General features: G+C 34.1%; 1 protein-coding gene across 11 annotated transcripts in view; it reads left to right on the plus strand.

The window, feature by feature from the left end:
* IFT80 (intraflagellar transport 80) overlaps positions 1-24,997 on the plus strand; it is a 150,929-nt gene that overhangs the window by 10,385 nt on the left and 115,547 nt on the right. For 6 of the 11 annotated variants that reach the window (XR_012508759.1, XM_074368724.1, XM_074368734.1 and 3 more), the window contains exons 2-5: positions 4,835-4,917; positions 7,280-7,502; positions 15,164-15,274; positions 16,868-16,936. Coding sequence is in view for 10 of the 11 variants with exons in the window: in XM_074368724.1 (XP_074224825.1) it covers positions 4,882-4,917; positions 7,280-7,502; positions 15,164-15,274; positions 16,868-16,936 (439 nt within the window). In the remaining variant the exon portion in view is untranslated. Of the gene's footprint in view, positions 1-4,834; positions 5,683-6,569; positions 6,783-7,279; positions 7,503-9,617; positions 9,680-15,163; positions 15,275-16,867; positions 16,937-24,997 lie in introns of all 11 variants that reach the window. The other 5 variants (XM_074368753.1, XM_074368763.1, XM_074368773.1 and 2 more) reach the window with 5 other exon arrangements.

The raw sequence follows: 24,997 nt of genomic DNA on the forward strand, positions 1-24,997 counted from the left end.
AGAAGGAAAGTTGGAGGAAAGATTAGGGGTTTGATTTGAATCTTCAGTTTGAGATGTCAGACATTCAAATAGATTTGTCAAATAATCAGATATAAAAATTGGGTTCAGTGGAGAGGTCTGAACTGGAGATATGAAATTGGGGGTTGTCACTGGGTAGTCACTATATTTAAATTTATATTAAGCCATGAAACTGGGTGAGATGACCATGGCAGTGAGTATAGATACAGAAGAGGTACAAGGACTGAGCTCACAGTTTAAGGTTGGGGAAATTAGGAGAAAAGGTTGGAGATGTTTATTCCCTCTATAACTCTACAATTCCTTTCCCTCCATAAACTGCCTACTGAAATAAATCCTAACAGCCTCGTTAGCAGGATTGTAAAGGAAATCCCATAGAGTTACATGTACTCCTAGCAAGATTGCCCTTCTCTCTTACAAAACTGCATCAGCACTACAAACCACCTAAGAGAGCAGTTCTAGGAGGAAGGCTACAATTTAAGTTGATTATCTGCTTTCCTTTATCCAACCATTGGGACTATTACATCATACCTTACATCCCTGTTTACCTCAGTCTCCACATTCAAGACTTTTCATTCCCTGCATTAGTTCATTATTAGACTTAGCTGTTGATGACAGTAACTTAAACATGATAAAACTTTATTCTCTATTACTTAAAAAGCTAAATAGATGGTACAGGACTGATAGGACTCTCCACAAGTTCCTTCTATCTTGTTGTCATGTTATATACGGTCTTGATGGCATGGTGGGGAGAGTACTATTCTTATTTTCCAAGTTATGCTGATTTATATAACTTTTATAAGAGATAATAAATTGGCTTTTGTAAGAGGTAACTCATTTACTTTTCACAATTCCACTGTGGGTAACCATTACTGGTGGGCAGTGTTATCTACCCACCCTTCAAGTATAAATCCCAGATTGGGCTACTAGGTTGATGATGATGTAATATCCCCATGTAGGTTTAAGAATTGTTAATGCCCTGCATGGCCACACCTAGTTTTGAGGGCAATTGGGGAACATAATCTTTATTCTAAGTGGCCAGGTATGCAGCAAAAATTCAGATTCTTCTACTGGAGAAATAGGGATGAATGAGTATTTGAGGACAGCTGGCTGTTCTTACCATTTCCCACCATCTGTCCCAAACTCTTAGCTCTTCCCCATCTAAATCCTACAACTCTGCCTTTTGGAGCTCATAGTTTGTCATTGCCCAGATCTGTGTTCTCACCCTTTACTGTGAATGATCTCTTTAACTTCACAGTCTAACTTAAATCTGGTTTCTTCTAAGGAAACAGCTCGCCCCATGGCCTTCTCAAGTGGACCAGGCTATTTTGCATTCCAGACACCAATGTGTGGGCTTGCTTCTCATTAGTGTTTCTGGACAACTGATTGTCTTTTCCTTTCCTCTCTAAAATCCTCTAGTCCGTTTGAGACGTGTCCTCCGAGATCAAACCTTTTTGCAGTTAGTCAGCCACAGATCTGATATTTTTCCTCATTCAGTGAATGGTATTTTAGCACCTGGGTAACTGTGTCTATCTCCACCACTATTCTTATCATTATTCTCAGTGATTTAACATCCTTGACTCAATCAATTCCATTCCCTGGCCTCTCAGTTCCTTGACCTCAGCCACTCATTTTCATAGTCTTATATATCTATATTTGCTCCCAAAATTTGTTTTAAACATCTCATTGTCTGTATATCCCTACCTGTTTTTCCCTGGTTACTTCCTCTAGAATTTAAGTGCTGACAGTTCAGTTCAGTAGGACTTCTAGGCTGTTGAAGCTACCACCTTTTCAAGTTCTGCTGGGTAGTCTCATCTTACCCCATGGCTTCGAATATGATCTTTGGGCTGACAGCCCTCAAATTGATATCTCAATGGTATCTCCAGGTCTGACCTCTCCCTTGACTCCAGATTTGTATATCCAATTTCTCCTTGAATTCTCTGTTTGGATGTCTAGTAGGCATCTTAAACTTAGCATGCCCCAAGCAGAATTTTTAAATCATCTCTTCCAACTTGTTCCTCCCTTAGTCTTCATTTCAGTAAATGGCAACTCTGTTCTACCTGTTGAAACTTTAGAGTCATTTTTGACTCCTCTTTCTCTTAACCCCAATTCATCAACAAATCCTGTGGGATCTTCTTTCAAGATATGAATATATTCTGAATAGAATATGACCACTTTATATCATTTTACCACTGCTACCTTCCTCATCCACCCACTTTCACTCCTCTTCTGGATTACTGAACCTAGCTGGCCTCCCTGCTTCCAGTCTTGCTCATTCTTGCTCTTTTTTTTTCTTTCACCCATACTGACACTTTAAAATGTGAGTCAGATCATATCACTCCTTTGCTCATAACTCTTCACTGGCTTCTCTGTTCATTCAAGAGGAAAACTGGTATCATTCAAAAGAAAGAAATGATTCTTTTATTGTGGTTTTCCAAACCTCTACGGGATTTTGTGTCACTTTTCTTCCCCAATTTCTTGCTACTCCCTCCACTTACCTTGTATTAACCATACTGGCCTTCATGATCTGACTTAGCCTTAGAAGCATTACTGGCTGCTATATTTAGAAGAATTTGAAGGGGTATGTGTAAGAGCAGAAAGATCGGTTCTGGGGTCACTGTAATAATTGAGACAGAGAATGATGGTGGCTTAGAACTATGATGCGGGTGCTGAGGAGTGGCCAGATTTGGAATATATTTTGGTAGCTTGGTAATCAGGATTTCCTGGGCACATTTTTTCCTCTTAAGCCTCATAAATGTTGACCTACACTGGACCAAAGATAGTTCAAAGATAATTTATAAATGATTTTTAGTAGCAAAGGCATAGTTCCTCCTGTCTGCTCTCTAATTATCCACCCCCCCCAACCCCATTTACCACTGGCTAGTCAGATCCTTGATGACCAATGCCTTTGGGCAGATAAAAATGCCTCAATGTAGTGCTCAGGCAGCTCTGCAATTCCCCTAAATGGCTGTGCTCTAATACTACTTTCCCCTTGTTCCTTTATTCAGTCTCATATCAGAATGCACATATCATTCATGCAGATGATCTCAGCTAAATAGGGTGTATGGGGAAGATCTTTCTGAGCAAGGGAGAATCATTCCAGTGCTAGGATGCCACTCTCTTTCTCTGATCCTTTACACCATGTTTCTGAATAGTTGATTCCTTTCTCATAAAAACCATACTGCCTTTACTATTTATATAGTATTAAGATTTCTTTTGGTAAGGAATTATTCCTAATTATGGATTTCTGCAGTTTGAAGTGTTGTTGGTTGGAACAGAGAAAGCTTTATTGCAATGCTAAGCAAGGAGAACAGGTGTGTGGCTCGTGCTCAAATATCTCGAATTCCAGATGTGTTTTGAAATAGGCTACATTATGACTTTGCCAAAGATCTTCAAAGTTTCTGGTTGTAATTTTATATATATTTTCTTGTCTATTGTGTTGTTTCTCATTTTCAGAATGAACAATTTATCTGTCTATTCTTTTGAAATCCTTATAAGCTGAATTGCTACTTGAATTATTGTGAAAAAGTAGCATTTTGTAAATATTTTTACCTTTCCCCTCCTCTAATTGAAGGAGGTCTGATGGAAGGGAGAACAAGTTATGAAAAAGGTGCTGAAATTCCTAGGAATTAAAAGTGAGCCTTGGAAATAGCCTGGGAGAGATTATCTTCTTGCTCTGCCTGCTATACACTGATTCATACTTTTGAATTTGAACATAAATCTCCTTAAGTCATCTGGAGAAGAGAGAAGGTTTTTGACCCTAATCGCATATTAACTAGACAGAAACTTTTTTCCTGTAGTCTTAACAATTTCCCCCCAGTCTCACAAATTTAGGAGTAGAATAAGTGAAAAAGGTGTTTTGAAATACAGCTGTGTTTAGCACCTTGCTAATCTAAAAGTCTTCCTAGATTCGGAGGAATGAGAAATTATCGAAGGTAGGCCCACTGAGTTCTTATCTACACTCAGTACCTCCTTTGATGTAGTTAACAGTAATTTTCTACCTGGTGAAAAGCATTTTTTTCCTTTAACCACACTTTCATTTAATTTTTTTTTTCTTTTTAGTTAGTGATGTTTCTCAGAAAGAATCCAAAACTGTAAATTGGATTGCGATAATTTAGCATTTCCTTAATTTGTGTATTTTGATAGCATGGTTATTGCGGGAGTGTTACTCTTCTTCCCAGTTTTTATTTGGCAATTACATTGTGATTTTTATATAACTTTTATAATGGATTTATTACCTCTTTCTTAAATAACGCACTTATTTTTCACATTGCCACTGTGGAAACCATAATTGTTGGGCAGTGTATCTACCCCAAACAGAATGTAAATCTCAGATTGGATCACTAGATTGATGATGTCATAATATTGCTATGTGGGTTCTATAATTAAGGCCTGCAAAAATGTATCGTAGCCCTTCATCAGACCTTCAGAATTATTTTAATGTATATCCATTCAACAGCACCAACACTGATCTGCCATTGAAGGGTACCTATTTTAAAGAATCTTCTGATTTGTCCTCAGGATGGCCTTTGAAATTACTTACCTGACCAGATTCAGTGGTGTTCTGCACTTGCAGGAATATTTTAGGCAGGTTGTGAGGACCTCTGGAATCCAACTCAAGGTCTCCAATCATCTGTTGGCAGAATTAGCACACTCTGAGTAGTTTTCTTCCTCTTTGCATATGCTTGCTGTTAGGAAGATTGAAGGTGCTTCAGTGTCTTTGCGGTGCTAAGATGTTTTGTTTGCTTTTATTTTTTTTGTGTTCATGTTTTGTTTTTAATGCAGATTCTATATTTCCCTCCCAACTTTTATTTTACAGTGAATACAATCAAGTGGCATCTAAAAATTTTGCTGAAAAGTGGAGACATGAGACTGAAGATATCTCTTTTAAAAGAACCAAAGCATATCCTTTTAATACATATAAACCTTATTGTGATCACCTTACTACAGTATTGTTCAAAGTTTTCTTCTATTATAGCCTAGTTGGAGAGTGGATTTTTTTTTCATTCTTTTAATAGTAGTTTAGCTAAATTGTTTTTGAAATATTTGAGGTCATGTGTTGCATGTAATTCTCCAAAGCAAACTGTCTGTTCTTATTTTCAAATTTTTATTGATGTTTTTCTTTTACTACTTAAGTACTACTTTAAAGTTTTTGTTTAGTCTAGTACGATCTTAAAGAGAAGCTTTTTAAAAATCAAATGATTTTTTTCTTTTCTTTTTTTTTTTAGATTCCACATATGAGTGATATCATATGGTATTTTTCTTTCTCTTTCTGGCATACTTCATTTAAAATGATGATCTCCAGATCCATCCATGTTGCTGCAAATGGCATATTAAAAAAAAAGAAAAGAAAAAAAATTTTTTAATTAAATAATTTCTCTTGTTAGTGTGATCTAGTATTTTCAATACACATGATAAAGTGGAGGATAAGCTGGGTAAGTCTGAACAGTTAGACTTTTATTATTCATGTGGGAAGGTGGCAATTATATTTTCTCAAACGCTTGACCCTATGTTTTGTCAGTAAAAATTCCCAGTTATGTGTCAGGAAGATATGATAGGCCCTTTTACCTTCATTCTTAGTTATTTAGACCAGTGCTTCTAAAAGTATCATCTGCAGACTTTATTGCAGGTCTATGAAGAGATAAATACAGAAATTGAAAGTAAGAGGTAAGAAATTTTTGTAGCAATTTGATAGTCACAATATCCAAATATAAAATTATTTTTCTAGTAATTCACTTTTGTCTTACAAAATGTTGATCTGCAACGAATTTGAAATAAAAAATATGACCTGTCAGAGACAGAAAAGCACTGTTTAGACATTTGATCAAAGGTTTTGAATTTATATTATCTTGTCTGCTTTTTTTACCTTATGAATGAAGGTATAATTCCTTTTATTTCTCCATAAATCATTTTTACTCTCTTTTCAAATATGCCTTCAGGAGTTAATGCTATATACAATCTTACAGATTTTGACTATGTCTATTGTCTGCTTTTATCTTTTCAAGCTGAAGAATAACAGTCTTTTTAGACTTTCTTAATCTGGCAGTCCTCTCATTTCTCCCATAATTTTAGTTGAGTTATCAGTTTGAAGACATGTCATGTATATCTGATGTGTACTCACAGCAATTTTTGTAAGGATAAGCTTAATGCTTTTTGTTTTGGGGTGTGTATATTCTTTCTTTCTAGGTTGTGTCTAACATTTTTCTTTTCTAAGGGTTTACCTAACATTGTTTAAGCTACAGCAATTATACTGGAAGAAATTTTTTTTCAGTAGTGGTCTAGTGGTATTCAGCTCCTTTTGTTTAGATTGTATTTTTGAGTTGAGTATTCCAGTGACACTTTATAACTTATTTATGCAGACTCTTATTTTTTTTGTATGTGTTGATTTTATTTTTATTTTTATTTTTTTGAGTTATGCAGACTCTTAAGATCTTTCTATAATTTATTTTTTAACTTTTTTGGTTATTTGCTCAATCTATTATATTTTGAGGTATTAAAAAATCTTAGAACATCCCAGAATAATTACGGCACTTAGACTCTTTCTTTTTCCTTAGAGTGTATTGATTGCTTAGATAAGTCAATAAAAAGCATTGGGGAGAAGAGGAGGAAGTAAAATGATTGTACAATAACAACAAAAGAGCAAACCAACCAACCAGGAATGATGGGGTAGTGTTGAAATCCACATATAAGCAGGAGAAAGCATCCTTTATGAATGACAAACTGAAGTACCTTCTCTAGACACACAGTTTAATGTGTAATTTAAGCAGGTATTTTACTGTTAGATTTCAGTCTTCTTTTAGCATTTGATTTTTAAAAACTTATCAAAATAATACATGCTTATTCTACTAACTTAAATGATGCAGATATATGTAAATTTTAAAAAGCACAGTTCCCTTTTCACCTCACTTATCCCCCAGCAGGTTTCATACCTTTTGATCTGTTATATGTCTTTGTGTGTCTTTTGGCCTAGTTTATGGAATATTTTGTAACAGTTAAAAACTTTTCATGTAGTCAAATCTTTCTTTTTTTCTCTTTTGTCACCTGGATTTCTTATCTTGCTTTCCATTCTTCTTACAACTGTTTTGATAGATGCTTATTTTCCTTTTTTTATATGGAAAAAATATGAAAGTCATAAAATTAAAAATAGGTTTAGAAGCATGAAACATTTGACTCTATTTTGTAATCTTATAATCTACATCTGCAAAATATTGTATTTATTAAGAGTTAAGACTTTTGTGTGTTTTGTCTCCTTAACATGGTGGCACATCAAGAATTAGTAAGCTGTGTGGGCTGGACTACTGCTGAAGAACTGTATTCGTGTAGTGATGATCACCAGATAGTGAAGTGGAACTTGTTAACCAGTGAAACAAGTCAAATAGTAAAGCTGCCTGATGATATTTACCCGATAGATCTTCACTGGTTTCCGAAAAGTTTAGGCGTAAAGAAACAAACTCAAGCAGAAAGCTTTGTCCTCACAAGTTCTGATGGTAAGTTTTTAATAAATGTTATATGCTTTTTATGTATTATTTAAAAGATATAATATTTTAGTATGACTTATGTTTTGAGTTGTTTATCCATTTCCTATGTAGTCAGTTGATTTGTTTATAGGCTATAAAACTATTGTCATAGAAGAAAGTAAATAAAACTGGCATATACTGGGATTGAATTCCAACCTTTGGCTTTATTTTTTCTGTGCTTGCAGGAATTGTTAAGCTATTATCAGTTTTGGTTTCTGATTTCTTCAAATTTAACTGTATAACATGACCACACTAAAAATATATGGATACAACACATACTCATTTAGTAAGCTATCTATTAAATGTAGTCTTTATTTCTAGTACATGTTAATATCCACTTACAGAGTTGGAGATTTATTTAATTTGACCATAGCTTTATTACTGGTGAGTAAGTCATGATTTTTCTACTTTTAAGGGAATTTTTTTTTAGAAATAACTTAAACTGTTTCCATCTGTATTATACTTTACCTACTATGTCAGGTAAGAGTACATTCATCAAAAGGAACAGAAACTTACTTGGCTAACTTATGCACAGATGGAGTTTTTCAGTTCCCCTAGCTCCAGGGGTAGATCTTTAAGCACCGCTGCATCAGGCCTCTGTTCTCACCATCTCTTGGATCAACTGTCCCCAGAAGGTGAGCATGTTGGGCAGGCAGCAGCCTAAGGCTTATCCTACAAGAAAAATCAGGAGAGGATGCTTCTTCCCCAGTGTCTCTTGCAGTCAAGGGGCAGAGAGGGTCCTGGACAAGCTTGGGTCATGTGCCCATCAATGAGTGAATCAATTTAGTCAAGGGACTGGGACACTGATTGACTGAGGACAGCAGGCCTCAGGCCACTGTGGAAAGGGAGACAGAGAGAAGGCTTTATAACCAGAACAGGGAAGGAATGTTATAGCAGACAATCACATCAGATTCTAGTTCTTTTACAGGCAGAATTGATGGTAGTTTTTAACCTTATTTTTCTGAATCTTGATTAAATGAGATATTGTGTGAAAGTATTTGGTACAGTGCCTAGGGCTTAGAAGACTGATTCTGAACACAGCTAGAATTTAGTTTACGTCAGATGATAAAATGAAGAGTTGACTTAAAGACTTAATTTTGATATAATTTCACTTTTATAGAATGGTTGCAAGAATTGTACAAATAACTTCTGTATATCGTTTATCCAAATTCACTCACTGTTAACATTTTATCCCATATACTTTATCCTTGGTCCCCTTTTCTCTCCCCCCCTCCCCCCACTTTTTTCTGAAACATTTAGGAGTTTGCCGCTTTAACCATAAATACTTCAATGAATTTCCTAAGAATAAGGATTTTCTGTTAGTTAACCACAATACATTGATCAAAATCAGGAAATTTCACACTGATATAATACTGTTATCTAATCTACAGTTTGTGTTCAAATTTTAACAGTTGTCCTAATGATGTCTTTTCTAGAAATTTGTTTTTTCTGGTACAGAATAACACATTGTTTTTGTCATACCTCTCTTGCCTCTTTTAATCTGGAGCAAATCCCCAGTCTTTCTTTTATGATCTTGACTGTTTTGAAGAATACAGGCCTGTTATTTTTATAGAATGTCCCTCAATTCATGTTTGTCTGATGTTTCCTCATACTTAAATTCAGTTTATACATTTTAGCAGTAATACTTAGGGCATCAGATTGGAAGATTCATGATACTGGTTTCACTCATTATTGATGACATTAACTTTGATTACTTTCAAAGGTTGTGCTCACTAAATTAATCCACTGTGAAGTTGTTTTTCCCTTTTAATAAATAATTTCTGAAAGGATACTTTCAGACTGTGTAAAAATATTCTCTTCCTCCTCCAACTTCCTCCCACTCTCTTAGCATCTATTGATGATTCTTGGCTGAATCATTTATTACTAAGATGGTTGCCAAATGGTGATTTTTTTAACTCCATAATTTCTTCTATATTGATTAGTTGGTATTCTACTGCAAGGAAGAGCCTCCTGTCTCCCACTCATTTATTTGTTTACTTATGTCAGATTAGACTCAGATTCTTAGTTATTTCTTGAGTATCCTATTACTATCATTTAAAAATTTTGATGTTAAAATTGTCCTAGATTTGGCCAGTGGGAACTCCATTGGGCCAGCTCCAGGGAATTTTGCGGAGGGAGGAGGATAGGTAAGTTTCCTCATCATTGTTTGAGCATTTCTTTGCTGGTACAAGTTGTTCCAGGTTCATCTTGCACTTTCCAGTCCCAGCCCCCAAATCAGCCATTTCTCCCCGGAGACGTGTTCTTTTTTGGGTGTTTAATGGTTTTGAGAAGTCAAATGAGAGTGCCAGATGTGCTTATTTCAATGGGGTGTGTTTGCTTCAAGACCCTTTTAGAGGACAGAGCTAAGAAATATGAATATAAACATATATTAAAAACATACATATCTTACTACTTCTTCCCTCCCTTTCTCTCTTCCTTACCTTCTTTCCTTCCTTCCTTTCCATGCTAAAAATCATGAGTTCATTCTAGTACCACCAATTCTAACATAACACCATAGGGTTAATTCTCATTGTTTTTCCTTTCATTCTTGGAAACACTGAGGAAGCTTGGCTCCCATTATTCACATTTGTTCAATTCTACAATACACAGTAAGTTGTTTCAGAATTGCTAATCCATACTATTGCAAAAAAAAAATTTGTGTAATATTTGTTTCCTGTTTTTATCTTTACACTGAGGATATAGAGTTGAAGTCTTGTGTTCAATGTTACTTGCATTTCTCCCCCTGCTTAAGTGTTGTTGTTATTCATTTAAAATACAGTTAAGTGTATTTATTTCTATTTCTTTTTCATTTAAGGTTTCCTTCCTCTTCCATTCTTGTTGATTTGATTATTTTTGAATATGTAAAACATTACAAGGATGGTTCCACAAAGTCAAAACTATAAAAAAATATACTCAGAGCAATGTCACTACTCCTACCCACCCAATACCATACACCTTGTTTCTGTTTACTCTCTAGGTAGCCAATCCCTTTGGTTCTGGTTTGTCCTTCCTATGTTTCTTTTAGCAAAAAGAAACAGCTACATGTATGTTTTCTCATTTCACCTTTTTTATTATGCAAAAAGTGGCATACTATACATTTTCTTTTCATTTTCCTTTTTAAAGTCAATAGTATGTGAGGATTGACTTTTATCTGGTGAATATGGACAATAAATATAATGTCTTGATAATTTCTATTGTATGAGTGTTTCCCTGAATTATTAAGATTGCTTGATTACATTTAACTAAAGAATAGTTGTTTGGGTCTCTATTTCACATTGGCTTTAGTTTAAACACTTTCTGAAAGGGAAAAAAGTCTGAAGTAAAATATAATTTAAATATAAATTTGCAAGACAATAATAAATAAGGGAAAATGTATTATGACTCTTGAGAAACTATAGTGTTTAATTTTATTTTTTGGTTTACTTCAAAAAAAACAAAAACAAAACCAAAACCCAATAAATAAGATAACATAACATGCCACAACTAGATGTAGAAAGAAGAGAGAACCAAAGCAAAGTAGTTATTTTCTCCCAGGCTGGGGTGAGGAATATCTCGGATCTTGTGAAAGAGAGGGCAAAGGATGATAGTTCTAAGCAAAGAAGTGGAAAAGTAAGACAGAAAACAGAATCCAGAAATGAAAAAGAAATGTTCACAAAAAGAAGAAAGGGAATGCTATCTGAAGGTGGTCAAGGGTTTCCTGCCAGATAAACATCTGAGGTCATTTTGTATATCAAGGCTGTATTCTTTGCTAATCTAATACTATAAAAAAGTGTTATTCTGGTTTAAAAACATATGAGATGCACCCTGTTAACAAATTTTAAATTTTTATAGTGCAGTATTAACAGTAAGCACAGTGTTGTACAGCTCATCTCTAGGACTTTTTCATTTTGTATGATGTTAACCCAATACTTAAAAACAAATTTCTTCAAGATTTAGTTCATTGCTTAAGTAGGCACCTACTTTCTTCTCTTGATTTTTCTCCCCCAAGACTGGCAAAAAGAGTTACAGTTTTTGAGTTTGTTTATCACTCTTTCAGTGTTCCCTTTGTCTTACCCTCGCCATCTTCTTTGTTAGTTGTAACATTTGAAAAAGATCCATGGGATTTGGGGGCAGGTCCTGAAATACATAAAGCAGACTTTTTGCCATGTATTTTGTCTCACCAATAATTCTCTCTTCAATATTATGACCTCTTTGAATATTTCATGCAGCTGTATCCCACTTTTTGGAGGAGATATTTCTTTAACAGTGTGTTAAAAGATTTATATTTAAAAAAGAATTATTTAAAATGCATTAAGGGAGCTGCTATATAAAGGAATTCTGGTATAAAATCTTTTGTAAAGCCAATAAACACTCCTTAAATTATATTTAGTGAAAGTTGACTTTTTTATACATTGTATTAAATATCTTAAAGTAATCCTCATATTCTCTTATTAGTTAATATGTACATTTTAAAATCCCACTCTAAAAAGAATTTGTGTGTTCATTTCTTTTCATCAGAAGTTAGCGGTTATTGATCTCTTTGTGGCTTTTTGCAACCATCTGCCAAAACATTTCTGCTATTAAGCAGTCTGCAAAAGTGCTCATGTGCCCTTATTCCTAACACCCTATTCCAAGCCTTCTCATGTTTCCATGGACATTCTTAAGGCATTTCTACCTTTAAGAAATGTGTTTCATATAGGTTTAATCTACTTCCTCTGTTCTTTTTCCTCTTTTTAGTTTACCTTTTATTTAATAATAAGAGATTAATTTTATGCCTCAGGATTTAAATATTCATGTTCTTTAGCCAAATCATCCCTTGTTTAATCAATGAATTGTATCAATAAAATCAACGAATGAATTGTATTGATTATATTCTCTTCCCTACCCTACCCCTAGCAAATAATTGGAATAAATTTGCTCTCTTGTTTTGGTCTTGCATTTTTAAAAGGTTATAGAAAATCTGGAGAGAACAACCAAAATAGTTGAAAGGCATTTATGCTTTAAAAAATTTTTGATGTATGAAATTTTATATTTATGCTTAACTCTGGGTATGCTATTCAAACAATTTGTAACAATCAGACAAACTTACAAAAGCCAAAGATTTATATTGAGTGCCAAGTCAATGCAAAGAGCAGACGTTAGTTGTCCCAGTATATGACTTCTGTGAGGTCATGGAAAGCAAGAACAATTTCAGTACCTGTCAGAAATTCAGTATTAGGTATTTTAGAAGAACAATATCAGTGACCTAAATATATAAAATTTCCAAAATACAAAAAAGATTGAAAGGAAATTTCTGGACCCTTCATTTCTGGCTCAGGAGTTATTTGGTTCATCGCTTGGTGATAGATTCATTCATTATGTGCAGCAGTCATTTAGTATGTGGATATTCTGTATTAGGAAATGTGCTAGCATTTAATGAAATGGACTTGGATAAAGTAAATAATGGCCACTCACTTTGTGTCATCTTTACAATTTCTTCTTTTGAGATTTTTCCCCCTTGTATTTTCTCTGTAAAGCAATGCATTAACAATGTACATCCAAGTTAATTTTAAGTTAGTCTCATAAAGAGAGTAATAGCACAATTGAATTCAAAGTAATCTTGTTACATTGAAAAATGACCCAGAAGTAAATATAAAATTAAAAGAAAGATGAGAGGGAAAGCAGGTGGTGCTAGTGGGTAGTTAGATGAAGAAAAGGGGTAGCTTATTGATGAGGGTCCAGAAAGTAGGTGATGGGAAAAGAGAGCTATCCAGTTTAATGAGAAAGAAAAGAATGTCAAAGTAGTCTTTTTTTTAAGTTACTAAGTATGGTTACGAGTAGATTAAATTTAACAAATGCTGCTTATGTAAAAGTACTATTGAGAATAAAAACATGGCAAAGACATGGCCCCCTGAAAAGAATCACAGCCCAATAAAAAATGCTGCAACAGAGCTATATAATAACGTGCACTATGTGTAAAAAGAAGGAATGACTTTGTTGGTGGGAATGGGTTGGTGGTCAGTGAAATAACCACAGAGTGCTAGGTATAAAATATCTTAAAGCTGTCTGTATTAGAGTTCTACAAAGAAGTATTTTAAAGCCATCTTAAGCATCTGACTTACATATATTTTTAATAAATTGTTCATATTAGGCCAAAATCTTGAAAAGCCTTAAGTTAAAAATGAATTCAAACAGAATAAATCCTCTAAGGCAAAATTTGATGAGGCAAGCCACATTTTCTTTTACTGCAAAAAATATACACATTTTTTTGATTTGGGAAAAAGTTTCTAATTTCTCTACAGCTTTCCCTCAGTATCCAAGGGGAATTGGTTCCAGGACCCCTGGAGATACCAAAATCCACAGATGCTCAAGTCCCTCATATAAAATGGCATCTTATTTGCACATAACCTATACACATTCTCCTATATACTCTAAGTCATCTCTAGATTACTTATAATACCTAACACAATATAAATGTTACATAAATAGTTGTAAATACAATGTAAATGCTATGTAAATAGTTGCTGGTGCAGGGCAAATTCAAATTCTGCTTTAGGAACTTTCTGGAGTGTTTTTTTGATCAGTTGGTTGAGTACAAGGATGCAGAACCCGTGGGTACAGAGGACCAGCTGTACTTAGTTATTTTATTACAAACTATATATTACTAGGCTTCATGATAATTCAGAACCACACTGAGCTTTTTTTGGCTTCCTGTAGCACTTCTGTGCACAGTTGATTTGTCCCCTTGTCATCTCTTATATAGTTTGCTTAGGTCCTTTAAAGTTATAAGTTTTTTACTTTTTTGCCTATATGTGCGTGAACTTTTTGAGGATGGCAACCAAGTTCTTTTGGTTTACCTGGTGCATAGCTTCAGTATAAAATTGAATAAGGCAGAAGTTTTAAAATTTGGATTATCAATTATTAAATTAGTTAAACAAAGACGTCTTTAGGCTTGAGGTGGCTCTTAATGCTTTATACCTAAGCAAACTAAAATCTAAGCTTGTAAATGAATGCTTCAAGGTTACGGAATTGAAACCTAAGGAACCAGTCGCAAACAGCCAACTAGGCTTTAAGCTGTAGCCGATCAATAATGTCCTTATTTTTGCTTCTGCATTTTCTTTGTTAAAGTCTCTTCCTGAGCTCCTGTCAGTGGAGCGTTCCTAACCACTTAAGGTTTTGGCCTTGTTGGATTGGAATTGATTTTGGTACAAATAAACTTCAATATTTTAAAATATGCATCATTTTAACTTTTAACACCATTTATCCTAGTTCCTCTCCTCTACAACTTTTCCAACTTTTCTGGAGCGCACCCCCCACCCCCCAAAAAAACAAACCAAGAATACAAAACTATGCTTAAATAGAAGGCTTTCTTGACATTCTTCTTGACCCCATTTGACCATATCCCAATAGAATTTTGTTGTCTCTCTGAAGACAACATAACATCATATATATGTTTCTGAATACCACTTGTTTCAAGGCTTATAATTTTTTTTTTTTGCCTGTTTTCTAATAGATTTGTGTGCTCTTTGAGAGTAAGAGTAATTATATTATTTGTACCTTGTATCTCTGATGCCTAGCATTATGTTAACTAGTCTAGTAGTTGGTCCTCAACAGATGTTTGATTGGAGAAATTAATTTAGTAAAACAGATTTCCCAAATATAATTTCTTTTAGGTAAATTTCATCTGATTTCTAAGTTAGGAAGAGTAGAGAAAAGTGTGGAAGCTCACTGTGGAGCAGTACTTGCAGGACGATGGAATTATGAAGGAACAGCATTAGTTACAGGTAGGTTATCTGCAAAAATGACAATTTAAATGAATTTTTTTTAATGGAGGTACTGGGAATTGAACCCAGGACCTCATGCATGCTAAGCATGTTCTCTACTGATGAGCTATACTCCCACCCCTTAAAGGAATTTTTTAAGGAAAAATTTTTAAAGGGACAGAATATTTTCATTTAGCAATGGTGTCTTTCATTGTCTAATAGCAAATAATTGACACATTATTGATCTAGACTGCTATATAGTGTTATAATTCAGAATGGAATATTGGTTTTCTTATATGGCTTAAGGAGAATATTCTGTTACAGAAGGTTTTGGAATAATCAAGTATGGGGTAAATAAAAGTTTTATTTCTTAAAAATTCTACAATTCAAAATATTCTCATTTAACTGACCTTTACCCACCTTCTATCTGTCTTCCATCTCCTGCCCTACTGCAAGGATTCTCATCTTCACCTATTATGTTAATAACCTATTGCTGCATAACAAATTATCCCAAAAGTTAGTGACTTAAGGTAATAAACATGTATTATCTCACAATTTCTGTGGGACAGGGAACAATTTAACTGGGTGGTTCTGTCTCAGAATCGAGAGGTTGGATGGAGCTGCACTCATATGAAGCCCTATTTGGGCTGGGGGGTCTGCTTCCAAGATCTCACTCACATGGTTGTTGGCAAGAAATCTTACTTCCTCTGTGACTGTTATAGGAGACCCTACTTAGTTCCTCACAATGTGGGCCTCTCCATAAGGCTGCTTGAGTGTTCTCACAACATGACAGCTGGAGCTTCTGCCTGAGTGAGTGATGTAAGACAGAGCATGATGGAAGCCACAATATATCTTATGACCCACCTTGGAAGTCATACTCCATCATTTCCACTATATTCTATTAGAAGCAAGTCATTAAATAGCCCAAACTGAAGGAGAGGGAAATTGAGCTTCACTTCTTAATAGGGGGAATACCAAAGAATTTGTGGGTGTGTTTTAAAACCACCAAACCATCCTCTGGGCTTTTTGTAGGACATTTATCAGTGAGTTGTCCCTTCTCTTGCCTTTTTCTTCAGCTTCTCCTTTTCCACCCCCCCCCCCATCATATACATGTGTTCAGATGTCATTCATCTTGAAAATTGAGAAAAAAGAAATAAAAATCCCTCATCCAACAAATAACTCTCTAGCTACAACTTCCTCTTTCTTTCTTCCCCTTTCTGGCAAACTGTTCAAAAGAATAGTCTATTACTTCATTCCATTCAGTCCCCAACTCACTGGAGTTTGGCTGCAACTCTTCTCATTACACTGAAAGCACTTAAAATTCTAGGATAGAGATTTCAGCGAAAATGAAAGCATGATTTGAATAAAATACTCATAAACCTTCTAAGATTAAAGGAAAAAAATAATTTGTCATGGAGTTAGGCTACTTTGATAAAATTGTTCAAAGTAATTTCAGTTAAATTTTATAGTTATGAATCAGTGTCATTTAATTAGAGTAACTCATGTCTGAATTTCAAATGTGGATTAATATAGGTACTGCTGGGTTTTATATGCAAGTTTAATGTTTAAATTTATTTTATATAGATTAAAAAATCAATCGCTTTCTCTTTATAGTTGGAGAAGATGGACAAATAAAAATCTGGTCAAAGACTGGAATGCTAAGATCAACTTTAGCTCAGCAAGGTATGTATTATAATCAATTAAAATATCTTTAACATTTTCCTGTAAAAACAGTCTAATAGTTCCTTAGACTAATTTTGGTCAGGCTCAAAACCTGAAATCTCTTGTTTCTATTTACACTTTTTCCATGTTTTCTGATGGGCCATGTGTTATTTGAGTCAAGAAATATAAGAAACACTCAAAAGTTTTTTCTTTGTTGGTGACTCTGTATAAATGGAATTAAAGGCTAATGATTTTTTTAAAAATAATTTTGAAGCATTATGAGCATATCCTATCTAGAAAAGAATTAGGTGTCTAGTTAAGTAAATAATAATTATAGGAAATATCTATCTCCTTACTTAAAAAGTTCTAATGACTTCATAATATTAGCACCCTTTATAAATTATGTTGTACATATGATTTGTATACTGATGGAGGGGAGCAGACACCCTCATAATCCAAAACTTGGTAAGCTACAACTACTTAGAGCAGCATCTTGGCTTTCCATGTTAACTGGAAAAACGTGCCTATTGAATTCAATCCAGTGGTCATTCCTGTTGGGATTTAGATTACACATGATTTTTTCCATATAGCAAGTTTATTTTCCTAATTAGGTTTACCTAGGAGCAATAAAGCAGTTTTAATGTTGTCCTGAGCACAAATCAGCTGAACTTCATACAGGTTGCTGAAAAACTTAAAGACTATTCTTCAGAATTACAAGATAAAGTCGTATCGTGAAGCATCACTAATATCTGACTTCCAAAAATTACCAGATTTTATTTTTTAAATCATGTTTACTCTTAGGGTAGTGTTAAAATAGTTAGGCATTTATTTAGCTACACATTAACCAAATGCTAGCAAAGATAACCATAGGTACTAGGGAGTGGTTATCTCCTGAGGTTACATCTTTGCCATAGGTGATCTCCAAATAGAATATTTATCCATGAGTAGAAAATGTAAAGTTCATAGAAACATTCATGAGTGAATTTCAGTTAGGAAAAAAAAGAGTTTTTTTTTGTTTTTTACTAAATTTACTAGAAATTTACTAAATTTCTTGTTCCTTTAGTAATAAAGTGTACCTTTAGAAAATAAGTTTTAGTTAATCTTCTAGTAGGCATGGGGATTTACTTTTGGCTTTATAATTTTTGTTAGGGCTAGTTATTTGGCATTCTTACCTTATGATGTCTGACTTATGAGCAACTACAGAATTCTTTTAGAGATCATCACCACCCCCTTGGAGCTGAGGCTTCAGTTCTTTTCAGCTGTTGCTGCTGCTGAGACACATCCTTTTCTCCTTTCTTTTTCTCTTTTGCTAAATTTGTTGTCTACAGAAGACACAGATCTTCAGAGAAATTTTGAAAGCTTATCTCATTACCCACAATAATAATCTGAATTTTTGCCTAAGATCCTTCACCTATGTCCATCTAAGTCTCCTTACCTTTCTTCAAATTCTTCCCAGTCACTTCCTTCCGTTTTATTATCCTTGGATTTGCCATTTTGGACTTTTCAAAATCTCAAGTTGAAACTTAGACTAAGTTGTTTAATATAAACATTGTTAATCATAGAGGGTAGGTGACATAGTGCTATTGGTTCAGTACTATAGTTTACCTATAAAATGAATCTGGAAACAAAACTGCTACTTATTTTACTCTTACAGAGAATATGCAAAGACAGTTTGGAAGCTCAATATATTGTTCATAAATTAAGGGCTTTTTATACATCCCAGGTAATAATCAGATGGCCTGTGGGCTGAATCTGGCCCACTAGCATGGTACAGGCCCAACATTAAAAATCAGGATATTTCACATATTTGGATTTTTGGTATCTTTTGAAAATTTGGAAAACCTGGCAACATTATGTCTGTTTTCCAGAGTAAATATAATCAGCTGGAGTTCAGTAGCAGCTGCTCCACTTCTAGTTGGATTTTAAGCTTCTCTCACTTGTCTTACACTCTATACTTCACTTATTCATATGGTAGAACACAACATAAATCTCTGAAGGAATTTGAGTTTACAACTTCTGTTTTCAATAATAATGATCATACAATTTTGATTGTTAGTATGTGCCTTGCAGTGAGCACTTAAATATGTTTAAGTATTAATTTTTGATACTTCATTCACATGGTTCAGAATTTAAAGCATTAAAAAAGGATGTAAAGTTATCTTTTAAATACCACCCTTGTCTCTCATATTACCCCTGTCTTCCTGCCACTCAGCAAACATTACCAGAGGCAACTGGTGTTACCATTTTCTTGTGTAGCAAATATGTTTTTATATGTTCTTTTTTTTTCTTTTATAAACAAGTGGTGTACTATATCTACTACAGTATGCTCCTTGCTTTTTTTCACTTGAATCATGAACTATCTTGGAGGTAGTTCCATATCACTAAATTAAAGACTTCCTCAAGTTGTTTTCCAAAGTGAATGTACCATTTTACATTCCCACTACAAATACATGAAGGTTCCAATTTCTCCAAATCCTGAACACTGTTATTGTCTATCTTTTATTATTATTATTATAATCACCCTAGTGACTATACAGTGGTATCTCATTGTAGTTTTGATTTGCATTTCCCTGATGACTAATGACTTGAGCCTCTTTTCATGTGCTTTTTGGCCATTTATAGATCTTTGGAGAAATATCTATTAAAGTCCTTTGCACATTTTTAAATTGGGTTGTCTTTTTACTGTTGAGTTGTAAGAGTTTATATATTCTGATTATAGACGCTTATTGGATGTATGATTTGCAACTTAGATATATGATTTCCCCATTCTGTGGATTTCCTTTTCACTTTCTTGATATCTTTTGAAGCACAAAAATTTTATTATTTTATTTTATTTCACTTTTTATATTGATGTATAGTTGATTTACAATGTGTTAGTTTCTGGTGTGCAGCATAGTGATTCAATTATACATACATATACTTTTTCATATGTTTTTCATTATAGGTTATTATGAGATACTGAGTGTAGTTCCCTGTGCTATATAGTAGGATCTTGTTGTTTATTTTGTATATAGTAGTTTGTATCTGCTAATCCTAAACTCCTAATTTAACCATAAGTTTGTTTCTATGTCTGTGAGTCTCTTTCTGTTTTCTAAGTTCATTTGTATCATTTTTTTAGATTCCACATATAAGTGATGTCATATGATATTTGTCTTTCTCTGTCTGACTTGGTATGATAATCTCTAGGTCCATCCATGTTGCTGCAAATGGCACTATCTCATTCTTTTTTATGACCAAGTAGTATTCCATTGTATATATATACCACACCATTCTTATCTAATCATCTGTCAATGGACATTTAGGTTGCTTCCATGTCTTGGCTATTGTAAATAGCTGCTATGAACATTGGGGTGAATGTATCTTTTCAAGTTAAGAATTTTCTCTGGATATAATTTTCTCTGGATATATATATAAGAGTGGAAGTTCTGGGGCATATGGTAACTCTATTTTTAGTTTTCGAGGAACCTCCATACTGTTATCCCACCAAAGTTTTAATGAAGTTCAATTTATCTGTTTTTTTTTTCTGTAATTGTTTCTGCTTTTGGTATATGTTTAAGAAACTATTGCCTAATTCAGACTCACTGAGATTTATATACCTGTGTTTTCTTCTAAGAGTTTTTAGTGGTTTGATGCTTACATTTAGGTCTGTGATCCATTTTGAGTTAGTTTTTATGTAAGGTATTTATTTTGGAGAGGGATGGGTGGTGCTCTTTTTTCTTTTCTTCTTCTCAAGTAGATGGATAAATAGGATTCTCTTGAAAGCTAAAATACAGGTTGTGTCCTATAATAAAGGTAATTTTATTATGTATTCATCAGATCACGTCATGGTATTTTATATCATCATTCCAAATAGCTGTAATTTCCTTAACATCAAATGGCTGTGAAAGTGCTGATCATTTTTATCCTATTTGAATCTTAGTTATTCTTCTTACTCAAAGTTTATGTTAATTATGAGATTTATGAGCAAAATCAAATTAGTTAGACTTCATTTTAGTTAACCTATTGGTGTTTCAATTGAGTAATCTGATATCTTTTTCTAGATTAAGAATTACAAATTCACTATAGAATTATGCTTCTAATTTTTGAGTTTTTGATCATTGGTACCACCCACAGTTTCCTAACAAGGCATAGACTTCTTCTGTTTTATCTCTGGGAAAACTCATTAGAGGAGTTAGAATGACATTAATCCTGAAGGAAAAATCCCTGTAAGGTTTGTTTGATTTATTAGAGGCTACAAGTTTAGAGGGTGATTGTAAATCTGACCTACTGAGAGCTGATGCTAAAGGCTCAAATAAAAAGACCAAGGGAGGTAGAGGTGGGGGACTCCTGACTCCTGAGAGGAGAAAAACTGTAAGTTTTGGCACAAAAATGAAATAACAGAAGACTGAACTATTGTAAAACTTGGAATTATGTAAACAATTTTGAAAGCATCCTGTGATTTTCTTTTTACTACATGTTTATGTTAATTGTACTAATTCCTAGGTGAATAGAAAAATTCCTGAATTCATTTCTTAATGATTGGAGTGTGATATAAAGATTGAAAAAATCATGGCCATCACCTTCTCCTCTAATACAGAATCATGGTGTTTTTGGAAGAGAGGAGGGTAGAATTTGTTTAAAAAGTGATTCTTACTGGTGCCTACAGGAGTTATTTTTCCTTATTAGAGAAGGAAAGGCTGGGAATAATTATAATGAAGCCCTACCTTGTGTTACGTTGTATATTTTAATTTTAGGTTAAAATTGGAATAGAATAATACCACAAACCTTTAAGGACATTTCCCCTATACTATATTCAAATGGAAGAGTGGGATGACAAAACATGGAACCTGTCTATAATGAATTTAGTAAAGGAGATAAATATAAGGATAATGCAGAATGTGCACATTGCTTTAAGGTATTGTGGGAGGATAAGAAGGCCGGATTAACACTTTAAAGGGAGAGAAAGTATAAAGAAAGGCTTCTTGGCAAATATTGCAGCATCTTTTGACTGGGCTTTGAAGGATAAAGAAATTAGGTAAGGAAATGGACTTGTTGGCAATGAAGTAGAGTTGTGGAGGAATTTAGATGATCAGAGGCACAGAGTTAGAGCAGCATAAGTCCCCTGGGCCAGGGTGTAGGCTGTGTGAGGGATGGTACTGCCAGAGGGACAAGGACACTGATAGTCTCAGATGCTAAATGAAGGAGTTTAGTGTTTATTCTATAAGCATATAAAATCTTTTTTAAAAATGAGCACGAGGTCATAAATAAGTCCTGTCTTTTTAGGAAAATTACCTTAGCAGTAATGTGTCGGATAAACTAGAGAAGACACAGGTTAAATTGGAGTGGCCAGTATGAAGGTTACTGAGGTGTTCTATGCTAGTGTGCAGTGAGGCTTGCACAGAGGCAGTGATGATAGTAGTTGAAAAAAGTGAATCTCAGTGGCTGAGAGGAATGGATAACCCTGTGAGAGGTAAAGAATTCAGAGGGAAGAATAAAAGAGGGGATATGTGTGGAGGGTTGATACATAAATATGTAGAGCTTGGAGTTCTGGCATGTCTTTGGGGCAAGAGGAAGTGTGTTAGAGCTCAGAGGTAAAAGCTGAAATATTAATGTGAGAGTCAGTTACAGGAAGGTGAAAGGTGAAGCTATGGAGGAAATTGAGATCCCCAAGGGAGAGGTGACTGAGGATAGAAACTAAAGAAACAAATGCCTTCACTTAAGGTATTTTTTCTGTACTGACCCAGTGACATGCACAACCAAAAAGCTGTTTTTTTGAGGAATAAATAGATCCCACTTGATTACTTATTTGTTAGCACATGTCCCTACAAATAGAATGAAAGGGAAATCATTCTTTACCTTTGAATTCTTAATGATTTAGCAGCCAAAAAAAGAGTACCTACTACTATGAACACCACAATAACAAATGGTTGTTTATTGCATTACAAAGTAGTAGTAGTAGTAGTAGTGTAGTAGTAGTGGTGATGGTGGTGGTAGTAGCAGTAGTGGTAGTAGTGGTGGTAGTAGTAGTAGTGGTGGTGGTGGTAGTAGTGGTAGTAGTAGCAGTAGTAGTGTAGTAGTGGCCAACAGATAGTACTTCTGTAATGCCAGATGCTGCTCTAAGTTCTTTACTTCCATTCACTCAGTGTAGACCTGTATTGCCCTCAAGGCAATGGTAGCTAAGGCTTCATTCTAATAGTGAAGAGTTTGTTTCAAAAGCATTCTTAAAAACATGCAAAAACAACATTTTTAGGGGATACCTTTTAGTATGAATGTGAAAAACATGGTATATTTGACCATGTACTTCCTTAAAACAATCGAAATACATTTTTGTCTCCTCTTCTGTGGTTTAAAATGCCTTCAACAGGTTGAAAGAATTTAGATAATTTGTTTTACAGAGAGATAAGGGTCTGACATTTAACACAACCCCAGGTGCATGTGGTTTCTTAAAAATGTCAAAAAGGTCACATGATCTTAGTGTACAAAGTCAGAAAAACAAGATCTTTTTGAGTGTCTTAACTGAAATGGAGCATAAATAAAAATTCCCAGCATAAAAAGCAAGAAATATTTAATTATACAACTTTTAATTTTTGTCCATTTTTTGTTAATGATGAAGTTAATAACATCGCATTACATAATTTGCCAAACTTTTTGTTTTAAAGTTATTTAACCTGAAGTCTATGTTATTATTTCCATACTGACTTTGCAAAGTGAAGTGTAGCACTGGAAATAATTCAGTGCTTTAATAAGTATATTTTTAAAAACATTTTAAATATTACAGATTTGTTTCAAATGCTAGTGGATTTTTTAATAATAGAAACCATTCTTTTCTTTATGAAGCTAATTCATCCACTTTCAATAATGATCTTCACCAGAACCACCCAAATATATAGTAGTTTCATACTCAACATTCTATTTTAAATTTAAAGAATGAATATAATGAAGACTTTTTTTAGTTCTTGATGTTATATGCATTTTGAATATTGGTGGTTAGGAAAATGGAACTAATGAGACTTAGCTATTGATCTCATAATTTAGGATTGCTTCTTTAGCATAACTCCATGTTTGTTTTTTGACTGAAGAAATGTGGTTAAAAAACACATGTTATAACAAAGGAATTACTTAGCTTTTCCTCTATAAGTTTATTTGGTTTTATACTGTGTTACTATATGTTTTTCTGTAATATTATTATTGTTTAAAAATTGTTTTATAAGCAGGAAATGAATAATCTCCATGTCCCAATAGGGAAATAAGTATTCTGAAGATTTGTAAGATTGATAAACAAGGAAATGGTGACACAGCTGACTAAATGGGGCCACAAATTCAGTGTTAAAAGAGGACATAAGCGTCCCTAGCTCCTCATCCTATACCCCAAACCATGCCTTTTACCACAACTAAAGGACTAGAGTCACATCCTGTATAACTCAATGGGAGATGTGTTTACTGAATTATTTCCTTGGGGGTAGATGTTTGTCATAGTTTTGTGTACACCCAGGAAAATATAATTTCACTGAGTGTATTCATGAAGATTTGATAGTCTGTACTTAAAATACACATTTACTTTTTTGTACAATAATTGTAACTATAATAATGGAAATAAAGAAGGCACCTATAATTCTACTGTACTATCAAATACGCTTTCCTCCCCTAGTCCCTTCCAGTCCTCACCAAGAATCACTTTTGAAATATCTGAAATTTTGACTTACATTTTCTGGGCGGGTTATGTGAGTTGAATTCTGTTCATCTGGAGATTTACTTTGAAGCCCAGATCAGCTCCTGGCAGCCCCACAGAATGTTCCAGAAGAGTGTACTCACCAAATACAGCAGAAAAAGTGCCTTCTGAGGTCAGCCATCTCATTGGCCATCTGCAGGTTCCTCTGATACAGAACAGTTCTAGGTGTCATTGCCAGAACAGGATATTTAGACCCAATATAATATCTAACCTACACAGTAGAAGGAATGCTTCAAGGAGTTTTTTTGGAGTAGGTCTAAATCAGACTCTCTAAGTCCTGAAAACCACTGAGACTTGCTCTCAGTTGAATTATGTTCTGGCTGGGAAAAAATTGCAGGAAAGGAGTAGGGTGCCACTTAAACACAAGCATTTAT

Source organism: Camelus bactrianus, chromosome 1 (genome assembly GCF_048773025.1).
Source record: "Camelus bactrianus isolate YW-2024 breed Bactrian camel chromosome 1, ASM4877302v1, whole genome shotgun sequence".
Classification (NCBI taxonomy): domain Eukaryota; kingdom Metazoa; phylum Chordata; class Mammalia; order Artiodactyla; family Camelidae; genus Camelus; species Camelus bactrianus.